The 21,620-nt window shown below is 44.5% G+C and overlaps 1 protein-coding gene across 3 annotated transcripts in view; it reads left to right on the top strand.

Annotated features, from left to right (window-relative positions):
• Positions 1 to 21,620, top strand: part of LOC147683643 (beta-4C adrenergic receptor-like) — a 95,167-nt gene that overhangs the window by 55,777 nt on the left and 17,770 nt on the right. The window contains exon 2 of one of the 3 annotated variants that reach the window (XM_086944030.1): positions 4,975 to 5,042. The exons of 1 other annotated variant lie outside the window; for it this stretch is intronic. In XM_086944030.1, the coding sequence (XP_086800156.1) occupies positions 4,975 to 5,014 (40 nt within the window). In that variant the 3' untranslated portion in view covers positions 5,015 to 5,042. The remainder of the gene's footprint in view (positions 1 to 4,974; positions 5,043 to 21,620) is intronic. One more of the 3 variants, XM_086944031.1, reaches the window with a different exon arrangement.

Raw genomic sequence — 21,620 nt, 5'->3', positions numbered from 1 at the left:
ACTCAGCATCAGTGCAGCACCACCTCAGCACCAGCGCAACACCACCTCAACATCAATATAGCACCATATCAGCATCAGCACAGCACCACCTCTACATCAGTGCACCACCACCAGCACACCCCCACCTCAGCAACAATACAGTCCCACCTAAGCACCAGCACAACCCCACCTCAGAAGCAATTCAGCATAAATGCAGCACCACTTGAGTATCAGCTCAGCACTACCAGAACATCAGCACAGCATCACTTCAGCACAACACCAACTAAGCATCACTCAGCACTACCTGAGCACCAGCTCAGCACCACCAGAGCACAAGTGCAGCACCGCTACCTCAGCACCACCTTAGCATGATGCAGCACCATCTCTGTATCACCGCCTCAGTATCACTAAACATTACCTGAGCGCCACCACAACACTACCTCAGCATCAGCACAGCACCATCTCAGCATCATATCCTCATCAGTGCACCACCACCATTCAGCATCAGAGCAGCATTACCTCAGCACCATCTCATCAACAGCACAGCAGCACCTTAACATCAGCACGGCACCATCTCAGCATCAGCACAGTACCACCTCCACACCACTGCAGCAACAGCACAACCGAACCTCAGCAGCAGTTCAGCACTAACAAAGCACCCCTTCAGCATCAGCACAGTATCACCTCAGCATCAGCGCAGCATCACCTCAGCACAGAACCAACTGAGCATCACTCAGCTACACCTGAGCACCAGTGCACCTCCTCAGCATGACTAACCACCCCAGCATCTATCAGCACCACTTCAGAATCACTCAACGCCACCTCAGTATCACTCAGCATCACCTGCTTATTATTCAGCATCACCTCTGCACCAGCACACCACCACCTCAGCATCACTAAGCACCACCTCAGTCTGCGCTCAAACTCTGGCATAGGTTCATTCTGCCATTGTGTCCGTCCGCTTCTCTTGTAATTCAGGTACTATTTCCCAACCTCCATCAGACCGTTGTTTATGTCTCCTCCCCATAACAATAAAAAAGCTACAACAAACAAGCATTAGAACAGTGAGGAATATGTTGCCAGCATTGAAAGAACAAAACAACTAGAAGACATTTTTTATGTGAATTCTTTTTAATAGAGTAGTTCAGTTGTACATGTCTTCTTGGTGATATAAAAGGTAACAAAAATGATTATAACAATTTTTAATTATGACTTTTTAACATGCTACATAGCAGCCACAATGGTCTACAACATAGCTCAAAGACGTTGCCATAGTCAATAGCTCTGGCTAAACACTTATAAAGTCCCAGAGGTGAGATCTATTGGCTATGCCAATGCTTGTGTTTCTACCTGATTTCCTACTTGGATTTCCCCTCCATTTTGTGTCCATCTTTCTTCTTAATACTTTAATTTCTCTCCATAGCCCTTTCTCTTTCTGTTCATACTCTCACCTTTCTCAATTTCCTCTGTCATTTTCCACTCCCTTCTTGCCTCTCCCTTCCTGCCTCCACAGTACAGCTCGTTCTGATCTCAGTCCCACCCTTTTTTTGTATCCTTCCCTCAGTCTTCTTCCCTCTTTGAATCTTTCACCTCCTCCCTCTCTCCTAATTTATTTCTCGCTCTCTTCCCCAACCCTTGCCTCGTTTTCCGCCCCTTTCCTCTTTGCTGTCTTTAACCTGTCTCGCTTTTTCACTCTCCCGTTGGTCCTTTCTGCTCTCAGGGGCGTCTCGTTTTTTCCAATTCTGTATTGACCTCCCGGCACATCATGTTGCAACCCCTTGCCTCTCCTGAATCCTCATCATCTCTCCATTTTCTTATTTATTTATTTATTTCAGTCCCTCAGGCAGTACACCAAGTCCATACTGTGTACAACCACCCTTCCTTCACTATCCCTTCTTTATCCTTCTTCCACTCAATATCTCTCTCACTACGTTACTAGTCACGTTATTGGACCAGTTTAGTCTCACAACTGTGGACATCCCTGAATCTCACTCACGGTCTAGAAGTTTGGCCTAGCGTTCACGATCATTGTAAAGAGCTAGAGGTGGGTGACCAACTCAACGTTGGAGTCCGGCTTGAGATTGAGGCCCTGGCTCAGGTTGAGGTCCTCTTTGGATTCTCGAGACCAAAACTAGTCGAGCTGTAATGTGCCTTCTGCCTGCCACTCACATTCTGACATCATACAACAAGAATTAAAAACTAAAATAAACTGTGTTTAAAAGGAGAAAAAGAGGTACCCATAGAGTGGGTGAATTGTATTCCGTGACCCCTAAAAAATTTGGAACCAATTCTGGCTTACCCTCTTGACCAAATTATGGCATCCCAGGCAAATATTTTAATTTACAGAGGTTCCTTTTTCTTTGGTACCAAATATGAGCGCACCTTCTAATACATGACTTAACGGTGTGGGCTGTATAAAAAAGACCCTGATGTATAAAAATGGAAAAACTTTCTCTTAGACACTTTCATCGACAAACTTGAATCAGTGGGATCTCCAGGAGGGTCGGATTGCGAGACTGCCTATACACGGCTACAGAACTGTGTTCTAACTGCCTTAGATAGTACTGCTCCTATCCGAAATTCGGTAAATACCAAGAAGATGAGAAAACCCTCCCCTTGGTTTACATCGGAGCTTCAGATAGCTAAATCTGCCTGCAAAAAACTGGAACGTGAATGGTGTACCAACTTTTGCCCGACAGCTAAAAACCAATATAAAAAAGCGCAAATGAACTATAACAAACTGATTCGTGCCACTAAAGCACTTCACTATAAAAATCGCATTGGGGAGGCAGAGAACTCTTCAAAAGAGCTTTTTAAAATCTTTAAAGAAATCTCTGTGGTAACCAATGACAACACGTCCCAAAATGATTCTGTAGAAACGTGCAACAATATTGCTAAATACTTTGCCGGTAAAATCACTGACATTTATGCTAACTTCTCGAATAATTTGCCCTCAGGTTTTGACTTTGTAGAGAACGAAGAGGCTATTCTCTCGGAGACATGCCTAAGATGCTTTTCAGTCCCTTCACCTATAATACTAACAAGCATCTGTAAAGGCATAAAATCAGGCTCCCCTCGGGATCCTGCTCCCCCCAAGATATTAGCAGCTACTCTAAAAGTCTTAGAACCTCATTTTAGACATGTACTCCAACTTTCCTTTGCCACGGCTACCCTCCCTGCAGAGTGGAAGAAAGCTATTGTACTTCCGATAAAAAAGAAACCTAACGTGAGTCAGGACATCTTAGAAAACTTGCGTCCCATCTCGTTGTTGCCTTATCTGGCGAAGGTGGCCGAAAAAATTGCCAATAGTCAACTCATGGCTCATCTGGAGTCCAACAATGCCTTTCACAGTTCGCAATCTGGGTTTAGGTCAGGATATTCCACTGAGACCGCCCTTCTGAGAGCGACCGAAACCTTACGGGTAGGTGCTGACGAGGGCCAGACCATGGCACTGATTATGCTTGACCTCAGTGCCGCGTTCGACACTGTAGCACATTCCATCTTGCTGCAGTGTCTGAACAAAGCCGGGGTCACCAAGGAGGCATTGGGCTGGTTGAAAGCTTTTCTTACCAACCGCTGCTTCCAGGTTCAGAGAGGGATGTACCTCTCTGACAGCATAGCCTTAGAACAGGGGGTACCTCAGGGCTCTGCCCTGAGTCCCACCCTGTTCAACCTCTATATGGCCCCGCTGGCAGAAGTGGTTCAATCGTTCGGCATTGAATTAGTTTCATATGCCGACGATACCCAACTGCTTATCTCCCTGTCCCAAGCCCCCTCCATAGCTGCGGACAACTTTAAAGCCTGTATGCAGGCTCTTGCAGGTTGGATGACCCAACACTGCCTGAAGCTAAATGGATCAAAAACTGAGGTTTTGGTAAAAGGAGGCAAGGATGCGAGCTGGACCAAGGAGTGGTGGCCATCCTGTCTGGGGCCGTTACCCACTCCCTGTAAAGAAGCTAAGAACCTGGGGATCTGGGTTGATCCCAGACTTTCCTATGACAGCCATGTACACAAAGTTGTTGGGAAATGCTTCGGGGTTTTGAAGACCCTAAACCGCACTCTAGATCTCCTCCCTCTTGAAGCCAGACGAACCATGACCCAAGCCCTAGTGACCTCGCGAATAGACTATGGCAATGTGCTACTCCTCGGAACAACGCAAAAGAACATCAGGAGACTACAAGTACTCCAAAACACGGCAGCACGCCTAGTCCTTAGACTTCCTAAAAGAGCAGCCTCTAAACCGGCCCTGGCCACTCTTCATTGGCTACCCATTAAAAAGAGAGTCCTATTTAAAGCACTTCTTATGTGCTACAGGATCGTCTCGCATAAAGCCCCCCCTTATATGACAGATCTGGCTATCCCCTATGAGCCTAACAGAACTCTTCGCTCTAGAGGAACAGGATTGCTCAAAATTCCCCGCATCAAAAAAGCCAGAATGGGAGGACGCTCCTTTCGTGTGTTGGCTGCCAATGAATGGAACTCTCTCCCTATGAGCATCAGACTAGCGGACACGGAGACTAATTTTAGAAAACGTCTGAAAACTCACCTGTTTTCTCTATCATCTCTTTCATTTGGCTCTGACTTCTCGACACAGCGCGGGGACACGCCGGGAGGGCGTCACCATGCGCTTTATAAACCCCTTTATTATTATTATTATTATTAAGGTTAATTTCTTCTGCATGATAAAAATACTTTTTTTTAATTTTAAAGAGACTGTCATATTTTTACATGATGATTGTTGCATGATTTAGATGCCACCTATTTTCAGGATGCGGCTCTTGCATGGTCTCTAAGAGGCCAGCCAGACCCTTGACTCGGCCGTGGCTCAGCTCTCCCTCAGTTAATTTGTTGGCTTGCCCACCTCTATAAAGTACATTATTCACCCTAGCAAGTTCAGTGACAATTATAACAGTATCATGTAATACTCAATGGTATATATAATGCATTTACTTTCTTTTGTATCTCTTCTCTTTCCATTGTTCGTGTATTGGAAAGGCTTGTCCACAGGGATGAAAAGAAAAATTCCAATCCGTGATTAAGGCCAGCCGGAGGGGAATATGTGGGTAAGTCGCACACTACCTACCAACTAGTCTGTGACAGTGATCGAAGTGCATTTTAAAAAGTATGGGAACTGTGAGCTTGAGGGCAATGTGGGTGGGGGTGGGATCAAAGAAGTAGCTAAAGAGAAAAAAATATTACCTAAATATTGTTTTGATCTTTCACTTTCAGGTAACTGCATGTAATATAAGGAAAAATAAAGCTAATCTGTGGGAAATGCTCAATGAAACCTGTATTGGTCAATATGATCACTGCATGTGTCTCTGTTCGTAACCAGAGAGTTACAGAACTAAATTCTGCTTGGTGCAGTGGGAAATAGTGTTGGAAATAGTGGCTTGTGTATTTATAATGTTACGAGGTCCCAGACGGTGACAGAAAGCATTGCAAATATGTAAGTCATATAAAATTACATTACAGTCAGTACAAGGTAGTTTGCCATTTAATGTTGAAAACGATTGTGTTTACTGTAAAGCAAGTGCTTTCAAAATAAATAGTTTAGTAATAAGCATTCAGAATGTACCAAGTGATTTGTTTATGTGTCCATTAAGAGGTTTCACTCCAAAACTCAGCTGGCAAAACTTGACATCACTAAATAATTGGCATAACAAAGCCTCAAATGACTCAATCAATTACAGTCATTTACTCACTCCTAAGATGCCTTTACATTTGCTGATGACCCAATTGAGCACCTTAACATTTATTTCAAGAAGCAAGTACTCTAGAGAGAAGGCTTCTTCCTTGTCCAGCGGTCTGTCCCTGCTTCACAGCACCAGAGGCCTCTACCTTTCCATTTCAGCTGACGCATCTCAACTGCCTTTATTTGTGGTCCTGGTAGGAGGTCCAAGTGGACCTGGGTGCAGGGCAAGGACCTGGAGCGGTCGGCACAGGAAAAGGCATATCAGTCTGTGCATGGACAGGGACAGCAGGCAGTGCAGGGGCAAGGACCGCAGGCAGTGCAGGGGCAAGAATGGCAGGCAGCACAGGTACAGGAACAAAAGGCAGCGCAGGGATGACAGGCAGCGCAGGGACAGCAGGCAGTGCAGGGGCAAGGACCGCAGGCCGCTCAGGGGCAGGGGAGAAAGGCAGCACAGGGACAGCTGGCGGGCAGCACAGGGGAAGGGAGGACATGCAGTGCAGGAACAGCCGCAGCACAAGGGCAGTGACGGCATGTAGCCGAGGGGCAAGGAAGCAAGTAGCACAGGGATGGGGAATCAGGCAGTGCAGGGGCAGGAATGGCAGGCAAAGTACCATATGATGTAGAGACAGGCAAAAGAGGGGTGGCCCGGTCTAGCCTCCTATGGGCTATGATGGCGTGGATGGGCCTGCCCTTGGCCCGAGTTGTGACCAGGCACCGCCTGCATGCATCCCACAATGTGGGAATTGGCACAGGTACTTGAGGCGTCTGAGTGGTAAACAGCTATCCAGTAAATCTTCAATCCCAACCCAGCAGCAGAGGCTGCTGGAAAGTGTAGGCTGGCAGGAGGGAAATGAGGGAGTCCATCGAGGCATGTGTTGATGCGGGTTCTTTAAGGCACCTGGGTTGGAAACAGCTGTCCAATGAAGCTCCAATCACGTCCTAGCAGCGGAGGCTGCATGAATATGTTTGCTAGTGGGACGTATCTGTGAGATTCCCATAATGCAGGAGGTGGTGCAGGTTCTTGTAGGTGCCTGGGTGGGAAATGTCTGTCCAACTAAGCTCCAATCAGCCCCTGCAGTGGAGACTTCCGGGATGTGTAGGCTGGCGGTAGGGAGCTGTGGGAGTCCCACGATGCGTGAGTTGGCGTGGGTTCTTTAAGGTACCTTGGTTGGAAACGGCTGTCCAACTAATCTCCAAACACGTCCCAACAGCGGAGGCTACTGGGGTGTGTAGGTAGACAGGATCGATCTGTGGGAGTCCTGCGATGCGAAGTAGGTGTGGGATCTTGAAGGCACCTAGGCGGGAAATGGCTGTCCAACGAAGCTCCAATCACGTCCCAGCAGCGGGGGGCTGCTGGAATGTGTAGGCTGGCTGGAGGGATCCGTGGGAGATAGTGGATAGACTATGTACTAACAATCAATGCGAAAGGGTTTATTGGCATTAATATATACTTTTAACAATGAATGAACTAGGCATACTGTTGCTATCATAATATTTCATAATAACAGACCCATAGCATCGGGCATAACGTTTTCCAATGAACCAATAAGGCTGAGACCCGTTATTGCTGCATTGCCACCATAACCAATTCAGGAGGTTATAGAGGCTGTAATGAGCATAAACCTTTCCCACAAGATAATAATTGTGCATAGAGTCATAGTATTACAATTATATAGAAAATTATGTTTGCCAGAACAACATGCAATCACATCTCAGGTATCTATCAAGGATTAGCACTGTTCAAATCTTTAACCCAAAGGTTTGCCAGCCACCATCCTTTCTTACTACACTAATTTATACAATTCAATGTAAAAACACATGAGTACTGGCTTTGACATGGTGTAATAATGATCCACTCTTAAAGTCATGTTGGCTTTAATGTATGCTTTTCACAACAAAAATGTTCGGCTGTATGAATTTCTCTTAACCTTTCATAATAGACAGATCAGACCTGCAGTACCTAACACTTTTTCCAACAAAGCAATAAGACCTATAGCAATTTACTGTAGGTTTGTCACCTCAAACAAATACTACTACTACTACTACCACTATACTGAAAATAAGTTTTCCTGCAAGACAACCATTAGGCATACAGTCACACAATTACAAAGATGTAAACAACTACATGGTGTGAAGAGCATACAACATTAACACAGATTTTCGCAATACAAATCTTTTAGTTCCAGGATTTGTCAAAAGGATAACTAACACCAAACTCTTAGTTTAGGATGGTAATCTGTGAGATTTTATGCAATGAATTCCCTTCATACAAACGCCAGGACAGTTTAACAACACCCCACCCATAAAGATGCCTTCATGTGCATGTGTTTTCCACAATAAATTTCCAGGATAAATAAGTCCTGCCTACTGTCTTTGAAACGATTTTTCATAATAAAGAGATCAAACTTATGACATCAGACATTACTTTTGTCAATAAACCAATCTAGTCCGCAGTCTTTATTGATGGCTTGTCACCATAACCAACTAAGGCTTTGAATAAAAGCTTTTCAACAAAACAATCACTAAGAAAACATTCTATAACTTACAAATAGGTGCAAAATTGCAGTTATCAAAATAATATCTACCCCTCATAGATGCCCAAAAAAGATTCTCACGTTGCAAATCGTCTACCCACTGTGGGTTGCACCACCTCAGACAAATTCCAAAACAGTAAATTTATGAATGTCCATCCAATAGTTCACATTGTTCAGATTTTCTTTATTCTTCTTTCATTTTTGACAAAACACCGGGCAGCCAACACGTTTCGTTCTTATTAAAAGAACTTCGTCAGGGCAATTTTTTATATAATGGCGATTTTATGTTGTTAAAAGCAGACGCTTCTTGCTAGAGGATTGAATTACACACTCTCCTGGCACTTCCTCAATAATAAGAACAACTTTGACAATTCATTCACGTCTGTAATGCCTATAGGGACCAAGGCTTGTATTCTCCCTTGGGTCTTGCTACAAAAACCTATTGATTGGCAGTTGTGCCAGCAGCAGGATTTCACGGAATTGCCAGCAATGTCTCTACTCAGGTGCTCAAGAAAGACATTGCAGTTATCAAAATAATATAAATCCCTAGTTGACGCCCAAAAAAGATTCTCACGTTGCAAATCTCTACTACTAGAGTTTATCAGTGGGGTTAAGCAAAAAAAAAAAAAAAAAAAAAACAATGCCAAGTATGTAAATCTTTGGGATCCCATTTAATGAAACACCTGTCACAGTGTAATGAAAATCCACTTTTGAAGACCTATTGCTTTTAACACATGCTTTTCACAATAAATTAACCAGACCTAATCACTTTGTCATAACATTTTATAAGAGACAGATCTCTGTTGATGAGTGACTTTGATCACTGCCTGTCTGGCATGAATCTCGGTGCCATAAAACTACTGTTGCCGCAACACCCTTTTCAGCTCTGCAGCACTGACTTGTTTAAAAGAAACGCCTATGGCTGGATTCTGTTTTCTTTAAACAATAAAACAATTGTCCCCTATGCATAAGAATCATTTAAGATTTTCCTTTCCTGTGTCCATCGCCCTGTCTCATTGACCGCTGGGCCAGTGTTATAGTTGGTGGTGCCTGCACTGGCTTCAACAATGTTAACCCGTCTGTTCTACAGTGGTAACCTGCCTGGTCTACATTGATAACCCGTCTGTTCTACAGTGTTAACCCAGCTTTCTACAGTGGTAATCCGTCTGTTCTACAGTGGTAACCCATCTGTTCTACAGTGGTAACCCATCTGTTCTACAGTGGTAACCCACCTGTTCTACAGTGGTAACCCATCTGTTCTACAGTGGTAACCCACCTGTTCTACAGTGGTAACCCGCCTGTTCCACAGTGGGAACCCGCCTGCTCTACAGTGGTAACCTATTTGTTCTACAGTGGTATCCCCGCTGTTCTACAGTGGTAACCTGTGTGTTCTACAGTAGTAACCTGCTTGCTCTACAGCGGTAACCAGCCTGTTCTACAATGGTAACCAAGCTGTTCCACAGTAGTAACCCACCTGTTCTACAGTGGTAACCCGTCTATTCTACACTGGTAACCCAGCTGTTCTACAGTGGTAACCCGCCTGTTCTACAATGGTAACCCAGCTTTTCCACAGTAGTAACCCGCCTATTCTACAGTGGTAACCCGCCTGTTCTACAGTGGTAACCCAGCTGATCTACAGTGGTAACCCAGCTGATCTACAGTGGTAACCCAGCTGTTCTACAGTGGTAACCCGCTTGTTCTAGAGTCGCAATCCATCTGTTCTACAGGGGTTACCCCGCCTGTTCTACAATGGTAACCCAGCTTTTCTACAGTAGTAAACCGCCTGTTCTACAGTGGTAACCCTTCTGTTCTACACTGGTAACCCAGCTGTTTCACAGTGGTAAGCCAGCTGCTCTACAGTGGTAACCCAGCTGTTCTGCAATGGTAACCCAGCTGTTCTACAATGGTAACCCATCTGTTCAACAGTGGTAACCCAGCTGTTCTACAATGGTAACTCATCTGTTCAACAGTGGTAACCCAGCTGTTCTACAATGGTAATCCGGCTGTTTTACAGTCGTAACCCAGCTGTTCTACAATAGTAACCCGTCTGTGCTACAATGGTAACCCGAATGTTCTACAATGGTAACCCATCTGTTCAACAGTAGTAAACCAGCTGTTCTACAATGGTAATCCGGCTGTTTTACAATGGCATCCCAGCTGTTGTACAATAGTAACCCGTCTGTACTACAATGGTAACCCATCTGTTCTACAATGGTAGCCTGTCTGTTCTACAATTGTAACCCGTCTGTTCTACTGTCTGTAATTGGGGCAGGCATTCATCCTTTACAGTGTTCCTCCCACTCCATCAAACACTAAACGAGGCCAACAGGGAAGAAATGGGTCAGAAAATGGGCTTGGGCCCAAAATTAATACATTAGGTCCCCATTAGCAAATTAGATAGGCAAGATAGTCAAGGTGTATGTGTTTTGCAAGGTATCGGAGACGGAGTGCATTTGTCATTGCTGCAGGCAATGTTTGTGGAAATACTCATATCTGAGAAATCAACAGTAAAAACCGGCACACCAGAACATAAAACAGGCCGACAAATCAGCCAACACACTGATTTGTGAGACCAGACCTTCCAGCACTGCAATATTGACGTATATATTATATACTAAACGTTTGACCTCCAGCCTATACATTTGAGCATAGCTGGCCATACCTGCGATCACTCTGGACTCGAACACCCTTTTATGATGGCGTTTCCTGTTGTTGGAGATGCTGTCCTCAAAACAGGTGGTATCAGCCGTCTGGGCAGAGCCATGCAGGTATGCTAATAAAGAAGCGTTGCTTGTGCATTGCTAATTGCAGGCATCGCGGGCCATCCATCAGTTCCGCGTTGGCACCTGACATTCGCCACAGGCAGAAGCCCTCACGGTCAGGCCACGCGCCATTGCATGGGGGCCTGCAGAGAACAATTGCCCCAGGTGTAACCCAGGAATGCGCATTGTTTACATAATGCCCAGGTGGCGGGCGAGCCGGGACAGGTAGGCTGCTTTCCAAGAAATATGCCAAGCGTCTCCCCTAACCGCGTGCCGAGGCTTTGTTCGTGAGAAGCATACTTTCTCAGACACCTGGTTCCGGGTGCAAAATCTCCGAATTATATTTGAGGTGAAACCAGGATGTGAAATGGAGAGAGAGAGGTTCACGAGCCCCTTGCGCCAGAATACGTTATAAGACGTGTAATTTGGACGTCCCTAGTGCGTCACTGCGTGGGCTGTAATATCGAACGTTCGTTTTTCCCCCTCGACAGAAAGGCACGTGACTGGGCCTAGTGTAAAGGTCAATCGCCTTGACAGTACAACAGGGGCGCAGGAGAGTCAAATTCTCGGGGTCACGTGTGGGAGGGGCCTTGGAGGAGGACAGCAAGATAACCCCAGTGCTGCTCAAAGTGCATGGGAAAACCTAACATTTCACAAGGTTTTGATGTCAACAAGTGAAACATTTAAAAACACGTCAAAATATGAATAATTCAGTAGTTACTGGCTCAGTAAGTTGATTATACATGTGGCCTTTAAAGAGTAAACTGTTGGAGGAGTGTTGGACTGAAGAAATCTATAACTACAAATAAGATCAATACAAAAACAATGCTTTAAATGGAAAATAATAAGTGCAGGTACTCACCAAATTGAGATGTGGACTAAGGGGTGGGGCTTGGGGCGGAGCTATTTGCAGTGCTAAGGGAACTAGCCAGGGGCACACATTTAATGTGAATTAGATTGAATTGGTGTGCAGATATGCCTAATGATACTAAAGCATTTCTGCTAGATTTTGAGTATTCCATTTCCCTTATACCTACAAAAGGGTACATTCGATGTCATTGAATGTAATTCCACGTGGGGTAAGGTGTCCTATTATTATAATGTAGCGTAGTAGAATCTAGAGCTGTGAGCAGCTCAGCCATCCCCCCCAAGCCTAACAGGAGTAGCGCGCTGCCACTGCATCTTTCAGTCAGCATTGTGCATTATAGCAGCGCTCCAGTTTGTCAGCTGAGTAGGCGCTATAATTTGTGACCGTGTATTTCTGTGCGTGATATTCTAATGCCTGATGTGTGGTACTTGCGCAAAAACAACAAATGATGGACAGAATGCAGAACAATGTCATACATTCACCCCAGTACAGAGATCTAGGCCTAAATCCATCTTTTTTTGCACTCCACACCACCCCAGTTCAGACATGGCCATATGCAAATCAGCCTTGACCCTGTGCCTCATGGGAACAGTGCAGCCCGAACTGCCAAGCCATGTCTTCCCTGGACCGGAATCAAGCATCCTAGGACCGGTTTCTGGCTATCAGCCGTCTGCCGCCAGGATAGCTTGACTGATGTGTCGTGGCAGGACTGCATGTGCTTTAGAAACGCTTACATTCAGCTCTGCCCGCATTACTAAACCTTGAATCCCACCGGCTCTGCACAGCAGCATCACTATCACTACCTTCCTCCTCAGTCTGGCTTCAAACAAGTGATGTCCTACTCTGCTATACCAGCAGGAAGCCTTCTTTGAATTCCCTAGAGTCAGGAGATATGGCCATTGCACCTAGAGTAAAGACACGTTATAAGGCATGGGCATAGTGGGCTAGTCTTTCAGGGGGCTCCCAGACAGAGCCAGCTCTGTTCTGCAGAGTCTTGCCCATATGATGTGTACTAATTCTAAACAATTTACTTTAAATACCATGTTTTCTTTAATTTATTTTTATTGTGGGCAATATGTGAGAGACTATTACAGATATTTTGCAGAGAAATGTTGTTTGTTTCATGCAACAGGCATACAAAAAACTTTCTTTTAGGTCAAAACAGGACCTCACATATGAGAAATGGGAGGGTGTCACAGAGATTATTTGTAGCATAATTAGTGAGCCACTGCTGTGTTACAACACACAGCACAGTCCCTGAATATTTGATGTAAAGACATTCAGAATTTGGACGAATGTGCCTGTTAGTGATCTGGCCAAAGACTGCATGAACGAGCTGAAATTGAATCAGGAATTCAAAACTGTTCTCAACAGGGGCCCCAAAAATACGTTTGGGTCAGGGCTTCCAAAATCCTTAAAATCTCCCTGAGTGCTAGTGACACCACAGAACCTGAGTGGATACTGTGTTAGTAATCACAGTGAGAGTGGGGCCCCTCCTGAACTTTCTGCCAGCTCTGAATGAATGCCTACGGGCTGCCGTTCAATTAGCAAATTGTGGGGAGTAGATCAGCACTTGATCAGTATCCTTCAGGAAAACGGACCACTCATTGGCAGCTGGGTTGCGCTTCTTTTTGTGCATGCCAATTTCCCTTAGCTTGGCTTGCTGCCCCATGAGTACCGGTACTCTCTTTAGACTAAGAGAAGTTCCGGTACTCAAGAGCAGAAAATTTAGAAGTGCCGGTACTTAGTACCGTTGAGTACCGGCCCATTTAAAGCGCTGTACAAAAATGACAAAATTCCATTGTTTGTATATTTCCTTTTCAGTTTAGTGAGACCTCTGACTATCACCAAAATTACACGAAGCTTGTTTATTGAGTAAGTTCTTCTGTAATACATGAGAAAAATGTTGCACAATAATGTGACTGCAGCTGCAAATTCCAATCAGTTTTACAAAAAACAACAATGCCCCTGCGCTATACACATTAAGTTAATCCTTAATAGTACTGATATCAGTTAAGTATAGAAACGTGGTGGAAGTTGTTTAAGCAAATCTAAACTTTAGGTCAAATTTCGAGAACAATTATACATAAGTAAAGATATATGAGTTAAGAAACAATCTGTTCTTCGTGTAGCCACTTCTGTTTATTGTTTCATTTCACAAGCCAACACGTGTTTCATCGCAGGGAACAAACTGCGAATCTTCAGGGCTGTAATGCAAAATTTCAAGGATTAGATGCAATCCATCCGGATGTCTAATCCTCCGTTGTTTGTGACAAGTGAGCTTAGAGAAGATGGCCGGTCAGTGTGTAGACTCTATTAGGTGTCCTCGTAGGTTAAAGGTGAAATACGTTAGATAAAACGCCCAAGTAGGGGCGTTGCGTGGAATCCTGAATTCGGATGTCTTCGAAACACGGCGCCGGGAACCAAAAGAGGGAGAACTGTACCAACTAGGTACAACCGCCTCGTGGATTTAGCAGCGTATCCACCCAACCACGAACTATCTTCTCTTCCCGGTTTTTCACTTAGCTCGTGAATAATCGAGACTCGTCAAATCCGGCACAGCCCGAGTGTGTACGCTTGGAAATCCGAATTCAGGATTCCACGCAACGCCCCTACTTGGGCGTTTTATCTAACGTATTTCACCTTCAACCTACGAGGACACCTAACAGAGTCTACACACTGACCGGCCATCTTCTCTAAGCTCACTTGTCACAAACAACGGAGGATTAGACATCCGGATGGATTGCATCTAATCCTAGAAATTTTGCATTACAGCCCTGAAGATTTGCAGTTTGTTCCCTGCGATGAAACACGTGTTGGCTTGTGAAATGGAACAATAAACAGAAGTGGCTACACCAAGAACAGATTGTTTCTTAACTCATATATCTTTACTTATGTATAATTGTTCTCGAAGTTTGACCTAAAGTTTAGATTTCCTTAAACAACTTCCACCACGTTTCTATACTTAACTGATATAAGTACTATTAAGGATTAACTTAATGTGTATAGCGCAGGAGCATTGTTGTTTTTTGTAATTGTGTGGATCGTTCTGGTCCATCTTGGAGCGGTTGTGCGGGATTACCGCTCGCCTCATTGCCTACACTGACCACTCTTTGAAAGTATTACCTTGCGGCCACCCAGGTAGTGCGCCTAGTATTTCTGGAACACTAAAAGACCTCCCAGCTGTCTATTGTTCCAATCAGTTTTACCCTTTGCCTGGCGAAAGTAATTGATAAACTGCAAATAGTTTTTCGCTATTTTCTTTGTTTTAAAACCTTTGCTTCACGGAGAGTGGTTTAACCATACGTTTGAGGTAATGGCCCCTTTGTTACCACAAACATCAGGGCCTGGAGCAGATTTATTACCATAAACCAAAAAAAAACCAATACATTAAAGCCTGCCTGTCTGATGCTTAATGCCCTTTCCCCACACCCTCCACCAGAACATTCAGAAGGGTATAAACCCACCTTACCCACCGGTTCACGTACCTAACTAAGTAGTACAAGCGCGATTGATAGACACTTTTGACATAATCTTGAACACCATGAATTTTTCTAGGCTGCTCTATATTTCATTATTTTAGCTTCTCTGTTATAGTAAAATGGAACCAAACATATGGGAACCAGCCTTGACCCTCCAGGAAAATAAGTCCAGTCTGCTAAGCTGCTGATATAGGTACTGGCTAGTTGTGAAGTAATTTCAGTAAAGGTTAGTTTGCTTCTAAGCGGTTATCCCTGCAATTCCTGACACTGAATTTTGGTCAAAGAAGGCATGTCTGGATCCATGGAGAAGTCAACCCGTTTCCAGCAGTTTGATATCTCAGAAAGCCCAGTTGTGCCAGAGCAGTCAAAAACAGACACCTACCTATACAACATTTTCATGATTTATCTATGGCACCATTAATGCACCATAGAATAATGAGTTATTTCATTATGTTTTCTTAAGTACAAATGTTTAAGTGGGCTGGGTCCTGCTGGCACTCAGTGCCGGAAGTTCTAAAAAGCAAGTGCTGAGACAGGTCCCTATCGGGCTCTCCAGTTTTGCACTCACCCTCAGGGTAAAAAAAAAACTTAACTCAGCAGCAGTACCACCCTTAACTGCCTTAAATGTAACTTCAACGAGACTCGTTATAGTTCTTTCACAGTTTAATAATTTCAGAAATGAAGCATTTTCAATATTATATACAATGAAGCCGCAGTTGTTGTTTATTTATCTTATGCAACAAAGAACCAATAACCAAGCCAACTGTCCTGATTTCTGGTTGGTATGTTACTTGTTGCTTTATATATCAGGATGCAAGGACTGAAGCAGCAAAATACCAGTAGGGCTGCGCACTATGCTAAGCACAGACTTTTAATCTGCATTCAACCTACCACAGGCGGCCATACCCTGTTGCTCATGGCCAAGGGCTGTGCACAGCAGAGTTTGACCACAACAAACTACTGCAAGTGGTCAACCCAGCAGAGTACAACCAAAGGCCATGCACAGTGAGGGTTGACCATTAGACCAGGCCAATGAGTGTTCTTTGTGTGATCAAATAGAGGCTGGTCTCTTTTTTATTTTTTGGGGGTTTTCTTTTGGGTCCTTTAACCCCTTCGCTGCTAGGCCTTTTCCCCTCCTGTGCTAAGCCCTTTTTTGGCGATTTGGGGTAGTGCGCGCTTAGGCCCTTGTAACTTTTTGACCACATAAGGTATCCACGCCAAATTTGCGTCCTTTTCTTCCAACATCATGTGGATTCTAAAGGTGCCCAGGGTTTGTGGATTACCTTGGAGGGGTCCCAGAAATTAACCAAAATATAGTGATTTTTTTGTTTTTTTCAGAAAAATGGGAAAAATGGGCTGCAAATGAAAGCCTCTGGGTTTTTCCCTGAAAATGTTATCAAAAAAGGGTTTGTGGGGCTGAAATCTCCATTTTCTCAGCTTTTAGGAAATGACAGTCTTTTGTCAGAGAACCGACATTTTTCACACAGTTTTGGCATTTTTCTGGGACATAGCCTATTTTTGCTATTTTTAGAGCTTTCCACCTCCTTCCAGTTAATGGTAGAAATGAGTTTGAAAGCAATAATGGATCCTAGAAAGCTGTACATTTTCAAAAAGTAGACAAAATTCTGAATTCAGAAAGGGGTCATTTGTCTAAATCCATGAAGGTTTCTTTATAGAAACTAACAGTTAAATATTGGAATAATTGAAAATTTGTTGAAAAAAACAGCCTTTTGTCTCAACGTTTTCACCTATAACTTTTTCTAGTTTTGACAGCTCTTAGAAAGCAATATACCGTTACATCCGTTAGACCTTCCTGGTTGTGGGGATATATAGGACTTGTAGTTTCACCAAGAACCCGACGAACCCAGATCCAAAAACTGAGCAGCAACTTGCAATGGTATTTTTTCATTTACTGGGTATAGAGCACTTTGTCTTGGAAAATGTATACATGGAAAAATCTGTATGAAAGACACCTATGTATTTCTGAATTGGGTACAAAATATAGAGTTCAGAAACAGTATATTATTGCTAATTTTCAAAATTGGGAATACTCATACTAGCATGAGAATTATTGGTCATTTTTCAAAATTATTTTTTTGTTACACAATGTCTTTCATTGAAAGGGAGAAATGCGCAAAAGCTCAATTGGTAATAACAGTTGATTTACAAATCTGAATTACCCCAAGTCTCCCGATAAAAACGGTACCTCACTTGTGTGGGTCGCCCTTGTGCCTGCGACAGGAAACGGCGCAAAATGCAAAGTGGTGACACCTAAATTTTGCAGTTACAAATTGACCCTTTTTTAGCAAAGTGCCTACCTGTAGTTTTTGCACCCTAGCTCTGCCGGCACCTAGGGAAACCTAGCAAACCTATACATTTTTGAAAAGTAGACACCCAGGGGAATTCAGGATGGGGTGACTTGACTGCCTACCACCAGGTCTTGTTACCCAGAATCCCTTGCAAACCTACGAATTTGACAAAAAAAACACATTTTCCTCACATTTCTGTGGAGGAAAGTTCTGGAATCTGCTTGGATCAACAAATTTCCACCCACCCAGTGTTCCCCCAGGTCTCCCAAAAACAATGGTACCTCACTTGCGTGGGTAGGCATAGTGGCTGCGACACGAAACAGCGCAAAACGCAACGTGGTCGCACCTCAATTTCCCAGTGAAATCTTGCGCTCTTTGGACAAAGAGACTACCTTTTGTTTTTGAGCCCTAGCTCTGCCAGCACCTAGGGAAACCTAGCAAACCTATACATTTTTGAAAAGTAGACACCCAGGGGAATTCAGGATGGGGTCACTCGACTACCTACCCCCAGGTTCTCTTACCCAGAATCCCTTGCAAAGCTAAGAAATTGGGAAAAAAAACGCATTTTCCTCACATTTCTGTGGTGGAAAGTTCCGGAATCTGCGTGGATCAACAAATTTCCACCCACCCAGCGTTCCCCCAGGTCTCCCGAGAAAAATGGTACCTCACTTGCCTGGGTAGGCATAGTGGCTGCGACAGGAAACAGTGCAAAAAGCAACATGGTCACAACTCAATTTTTCAGTGAAATTGTGCACGTTTTGGGTAAAGAGACTACCTTTTGTTTTTGAACCCTAGCTCTGCCGGCACCTAAGGAAACCTAGCAAACCTATACATTTTTGAAAAGTAGACACCCAGGGGAATTCAGGATGGGGTCACTCGACTGCCTACCCCCAGGTTCTCTTACCCAGAATCCCTTGCAAAGCTAAGAAATTGGAAAAAAAAACGCATTTTCCTCACATTTCTGTGGTGGAAAGTTCCGGAATCTGCGTGGATCAACAAATTTCCACCCACCCAGCGTTCCCCCAGGTCTCCCGAGAAAAATGGTACCTCACTTGCCTGGGTAGGCATAGTGGCTGCGACAGGAAACAGTGCAAAAAGCAACGTGGTCACAACTCAATTTTTCAGTGAAATTGTGCACGTTTTGGGTAAAGAGACTACCTTTTGTTTTTGAACCCTAGCTCTGCCGGCACCTAAGGAAACCTAGCAAACCTATACATTTTTGAAAAGTAGACACCCAGGGGAATTCAGGATGGGGTCACTCGACTGCCTACCCCCAGGTTCTCTTACCCAGAATCCCTTGCAAAGCTAAGAAATTGGAAAAAAAAACGCATTTTCCTCACATTTCTGTGGTGGAAAGTTCTGGAATCTGCGTGGATCAACAAATTTCCACCCACCCAGCGTTCCCTCAGGTCTCCCGAGAAAAATGGTACCTCACTTGCCTGGGTAGGCATAGTGGCTGCGACAGGAAACAGTGCAAAACGCAACGTGGTCACAACTCAATTTTTCAGTGAAATTGTGCACGTTTTGGGCAAAGAGACTACCTTTTGTTTTTGAACCCTAGCTCTGCCGGCACCTAGGGAAACCTAGCAAACCTATACATTTTTGAAAAGTAGACACCCAGGGGAATTCAGGATGGGGTCACTCGACTGCCTACCCCCAGGTTCTCTTACCCAGAATCCCTTGCAAAGCTAAGAAATTGGAAAAAAAAACACATTTTCCTCACATTTTTGTGGTGGAAAGTTCCGGAATCTGCGTGGATCAACAAATTTCCACCCACCCAGCGTTCCCCCAGGTCTCCCGAGAAAAATGGTACCTCACTTGCCTGGGTAGGCATAGTGGCTGCGACAGGAAACAGTGCAAAACGCAACGTGGTCACAACTCAATTTTTCAGTGAAATTGTGCACGTTTTGGGCAAAGAGACTACCTTTTGTTTTTGAACCCTAGCTCTGCCGGCACCTAGGGAAACCTAGCAAACCTATACATTTTTGAAAAGTAGACACCCAGGGGAATTCAGGATGGGGTCACTCGACTGCCTACCCCCAGGTTCTCTTACCCAGAATCCCTTGCAAAGCTAAGAAATTGGAAAAAAAAACGCATTTTCCTCACATTTCTGTGGTGGAAAGTTCCGGAATCTGCGTGGATCAACAAATTTCCACCCACCCAGCGTTCCCCCAGGTCTCCCGAGAAAAATGGTACCTCACTTGCCTGGGTAGGCATAGTGGCTGCGACAGGAAACAGTGCAAAACGCAACGTGGTCACAACTCAATTTTTCAGTGAAATTGTGCACGTTTTGGGCAAAGAGACTACCTTTTGTTTTTGAACCCTAGCTCTGCCGGCACCTAGGGAAACCTAGCAAACCTATACATTTTTTAAAAGTAGACACCCAGGGGAATTCAGGATGGGGTCACTCGACTACCTACCCCCAGGTTCTCTTACCCAGAATCCCTTGCAAAGCTAAGAAATTGGGAAAAAAAACGCATTTTCCTCACATTTCTGTGGTGGAAAGTTCCGGAATCTGCGTGGATCAACAAATTTCCACCCACCCAGCGTTCCCCCAGGTCTCCCGAGAAAAATGGTACCTCACTTGCCTGGGTAGGCATAGTGGCTGCGACAGGAAACAGTGCAAAAAGCAACATGGTCACAACTCAATTTTTCAGTGAAATTGTGCACGTTTTGGGTAAAGAGACTACCTTTTGTTTTTGAACCCTAGCTCTGCCGGCACCTAGGGAAACCTAGCAAACCTATACATTTTTGAAAAGTAGACACCCAGGGGAATTCAGGATGGGGTCACTCGACTGCCTACCCCCAGGTTCTCTTACCCAGAATCCCTTGCAAAGCTAAGAAATTGGAAAAAAAAACGCATTTTCCTCACATTTCTGTGGTGGAAAGTTCCGGAATCTGCGTGGATCAACAAATTTCCACCCACCCAGCGTTCCCCCAGGTCTCCCGAGAAAAATGGTACCTCACTTGCCTGGGTAGGCATAGTGGCTGCGACAGGAAACAGTGCAAAAAGCAACGTGGTCACAACTCAATTTTTCAGTGAAATTGTGCACGTTTTGGGTAAAGAGACTACCTTTTGTTTTTGAACCCTAGCTCTGCCGGCACCTAAGGAAACCTAGCAAACCTATACATTTTTGAAAAGTAGACACCCAGGGGAATTCAGGATGGGGTCACTCGACTGCCTACCCCCAGGTTCTCTTACCCAGAATCCCTTGCAAAGCTAAGAAATTGGAAAAAAAAAGCATTTTCCTCACATTTCTGTGGTGGAAAGTTCCGGAATCTGCGTGGATCAACAAATTTCCACCCACCCAGCGTTCCCCCAGGTCTCCCGAGAAAAATGGTACCTCACTTGCCTGGGTAGGCATAGTGGCTGCGACAGGAAACAGTGCAAAACGCAACGTGGTCACAACTCAATTTTTCTGTGAAATTGTGCACGTTTTGGGCAAAGAGACTACCTTTTGTTTTTGAACCCTAGCTCTGCCGGCACCTAGGGAAACCTAGCAAACCTATACATTTTTGAAAAGTAGACACCCAGGGGAATTCAGGATGGGGTCACTCGACTGCCTACCCCCAGGTTCTCTTACCCAGAATCCCTTGCAAAGCTAAGAAATTGGGAAAAAAAACGCATTTTCCTCACATTTCTGTGGTGGAAAGTTCCGGAATCTGCGTGGATCAACAAATTTCCACCCACCCAGCGTTCCCCCAGGTCTCCCGAGAAAAATGGTACCTCACTTGCCTGGGTAGGCATAGTGGCTGCGACAGGAAACAGTGCAAAAAGCAACATGGTCACAACTCAATTTTTCAGTGAAATTGTGCACGTTTTGGGTAAAGAGACTACCTTTTGTTTTTGAACCCTAGCTCTGCCGGCACCTAGGGAAACCTAGCAAACCTATACATTTTTGAAAAGTAGACACCTAGGGGAATTCAGGATGGGGTCACTCGACTGCCTACCCCCAGGTTCTCTTACCCAGAATCCCTTGCAAAGCTAAGA

This window comes from Lissotriton vulgaris, chromosome 11 (assembly GCF_964263255.1).
Source record: "Lissotriton vulgaris chromosome 11, aLisVul1.2, whole genome shotgun sequence".
NCBI lineage: Eukaryota > Metazoa > Chordata > Amphibia > Caudata > Salamandridae > Lissotriton > Lissotriton vulgaris.
Note: the sequence above shows the minus strand (reverse complement) of the source record. Positions and strands in the feature narration are given on the sequence as shown.